The 3,136-nt window shown below is 39.4% G+C and overlaps 1 protein-coding gene across 1 annotated transcript in view; it reads right to left on the bottom strand.

Moving 5' to 3' along the window:
- The window catches only part of LOC107293091 (myosin-7), a 65,531-nt gene that overhangs the window by 53,500 nt on the left and 8,895 nt on the right, over positions 1-3,136 (bottom strand). The window contains exons 5-6 of the mRNA XM_029285316.1: positions 1,648-1,740; positions 380-443 (exon numbers count right to left, since the gene is read on the bottom strand). Of these exons, the coding sequence (XP_029141149.1) occupies positions 380-443; positions 1,648-1,740 (157 nt within the window). The remainder of the gene's footprint in view (positions 1-379; positions 444-1,647; positions 1,741-3,136) is intronic.

Genomic DNA, 3,136 nt, shown 5'->3' with positions numbered 1-3,136 from the left:
AATAAAATAAAATAAAATAAAATAAAATAATAAAATAAAATAAAATAAAAAAATAAAATAAAATAAAAAATAAAATATAAAATAAAATAATAAAATAATAAAATAAAATAAAATAAAATAATATAATAAAATAAAATAATAAAATAAAATAATAAAATAAATAAAATAAAATAAAAATAATAATAAAATAAAATAAAATAAAATAAAATAAAATTAAATTAAAATAAAATAAAATAAAATAAAATAATAAAATAAAATAAAATAAAATAAATAAAATAATAAAATAATAAAATAAAATAAAATAAAATAAAATAAATAAAATAATAAAATAAAATAAAATAAAATAAAATAAAAAGTTTCATTAACCAGGGTGACTTACATGTCTCAATATCAGCGGATGCCAACTTGCCTGTTGCTCCGAAATGAATTCGGATGAATTTACCCTAGGTAGAAATACGAATGTAAATAGGTAAAAGGCGTCTAGATTTGAATCAGATCTTCCATTCTGCTGGTAGTCCTTGACTTATAACCATTTGTTTAGCAACCGTTCAAAGATATGACGCTGAAAAAAGCGACTTACGTCTAGTCCTCGCACTTACGACCGTTGCAGCCTCTCTCACAGTCACATGATCAAAACTGGGATGCTTGCAACTGACTCGTATTTACGACAGTGGCTGAATTCCGGGGTCATGTGATCCCCATTTGCAACCTCCCAACAAGCAAAGCCGAGGGGAGAAGCTGGATTCGCTTAACGACCGTGCGATTCACTTAACAACCGGTGATTTGCTGGATTCAATTAACGACCATGTCACTAACTGCGGGGATTCACTTCACAACTGTGGGAAAGAGGTCGTAAAATCAGGCGTGACACCCTTAAAAATCACCTCGCTTAGCAACGGGAATTGTGATCCGAATAGCGGTCGTAAGTCGAGGACTAATTGCAAGGGTAATCCTCGACTTACGACCACAACCGAACCCACAACCAAACATTTCTGTTGCTAGGTGAGACTCTTGTTAAGTGAATCACTGCAGTTGTTAAGTTAGGGACACAGTCGTTAAGCGAGCCCTGCTTCCCCGTTGACTTTGGTCGCAAAAGGGGATCAGGTGACCCGGGAACGCTGCAACCGTCATAAATATGAGTCAGTTGCCCAGGGTCTGAATTTTGATCATGTGACCCCCAGGTAGCTGTAGCCGTTGTACGTGTGAAAAATGGTTGTTAAGTCACTTTTTTCAGGGCTGTTGTAACTTGTAACGGTCATTAAATGAACTGTCGTAAGTCGAGAACTACATGTATTATGGAATTGGCTGATGGCTTCTGTAAGATGGCAGCTCCTTCAAGGTCTACCTAACCTTGTGGAGTAGGAAGAGAAATGAGAGATCTTCCTCCTTAATGCCCTCCACCATGATTCTAGATCAGGGGTAGGCAACCTTGGCTCTTTTATGACTCGTGGACTTCAACTCCCAGAATTCCTGAGCCAGCCATGCTGAGGGGAAAGGGAGAGGTTTCCAAGCTGAGCCATGCTGGCTCAGGAATTCTGGGAGTTGAAGTCCACGAGTCATGAAGGGGCCAAAGTTGTCTACCCATTCTAGATGAACTTCTGGAGATCTTTTCTTACCCAAGTCCAACTTTAGATTTGGAACACTCACAAAACGGGAAGAATTGTCGTTCCTCAAAGTTTTGGCGTTGCCGAAGGCTTCCAAGGCAGGGTTGGCCTGGATGATTTGATCTTCCAAGGTCCCCTAAAGAGGAACCAAACAGACAAAAAAAAATCCATGTGAGAAGAAAGATAATTTGCTTTTTTCATCCCATCTCTCCATAGAAACGGTTCCTATTCATGAATGAGGCAGTAGAACAGTGTTCCTCAACCTTGACAACTTTAAGCTGGGTGGACTTCAACTCCCAGAATTCCTCTTTCCTGGCTGGGGAATTATGGGAATTGGAAGTCCACCCAGCTTAAAGCTGCCAAGGTTGAGACATACTGAAGTCGAAGATATAAGAAATATCACCAGAATATTGGAATAGTCAACCTAGCTTTTCCCGAATAAGTTGATGGAAACCAAGATGGATCTGTCATCAAATCCTTCTAGAAAGTTGGAGAAGGCTGGTGGCACAGAGAAGGGGACGTATGGGAAAGGACACTCAGTCCTGCCAGGATGTCAAAACCCAGATAAAACAAATCCCATTGTTGTGTCATTTGTGTGAGAACAACCTGAAACAAGGACCATTGTCATAACAAGAAGATCGAGGATGAACACAAGAGCCTGTCAGAATGACCACACATGGAAGGGATCGTTTGGGTTGATATCTGAAGGAGCTTTGGAAGTTCTCAAGTTTCCGGGTCCCATCTTTGTCCTTTCCAGATCAAAATGGTGGTGACTCTAGAAGCAAGTGTATGAATCAGAAGTGGTTCCTCCTTGGCTAAACAAAAGTTAAGTTGAAGATGTGCATCTGGGTTCCATCAAGAGTTCATAGGGTTTTCTGGCACTACACCACACTGTCTTCTTCTATGTCAATGTGACATTTGTCACACTGACAAATGGTAGAGCTTAGATCTTATTCTTCAGTTGATTTGAGAGGTTCTGGTGACATTGGTTAGCTTGCTGAACTTTTGGGTGGTGCCCATCCAAAATGTGGATCCAAAAGTAATTTCCATGCTAGAGACTCATCCCATCTTCTCACATCTATCTCCATTGTTTATATAAAGTTTGCCCTCCATGCTGTTATTTAGTAGAGCAATTGTTGGCTGATTCTAGAAGATGCCATTATCTATCAGAGGAAATCTGACTTTAGTTTTGGTTCTACCCTCCATTGCAGAAGACCACGGCTTGCTTTTCATTTAAGGAAGCAGAAGAAAAGGAGCACCGGGACCTTCTCAAGATGTTATCAGCTACATCCAAAACCCAAAGGAAGAAAACTCCAGGAACTTCTTCTCAAAGAGCATGCTATGAAAGAAGCTTCCCCAGGTTGATGTTCTCCAGCTTTCCCAGGTTGATGTTCTCTAGAAAACGCCAGGAACATCTTGTCAGGAACATGCTATGAAAGAAGCTTCTCCAGGTTGATGTTCTCCAGCTTCCCCAGGTTGACATTCTCCAGAAAACGCCAGGAACATCTTGTCAGGAACATGCTATGAAAGAA

Source organism: Protobothrops mucrosquamatus, unplaced genomic scaffold, assembly GCF_001527695.2.
Source record: "Protobothrops mucrosquamatus isolate PMUCROS unplaced genomic scaffold, P.Mucros_1.0 scaffold1499, whole genome shotgun sequence".
NCBI lineage: Eukaryota > Metazoa > Chordata > Lepidosauria > Squamata > Viperidae > Protobothrops > Protobothrops mucrosquamatus.
This window is presented reverse-complemented; position numbering and strand designations above follow the sequence as displayed.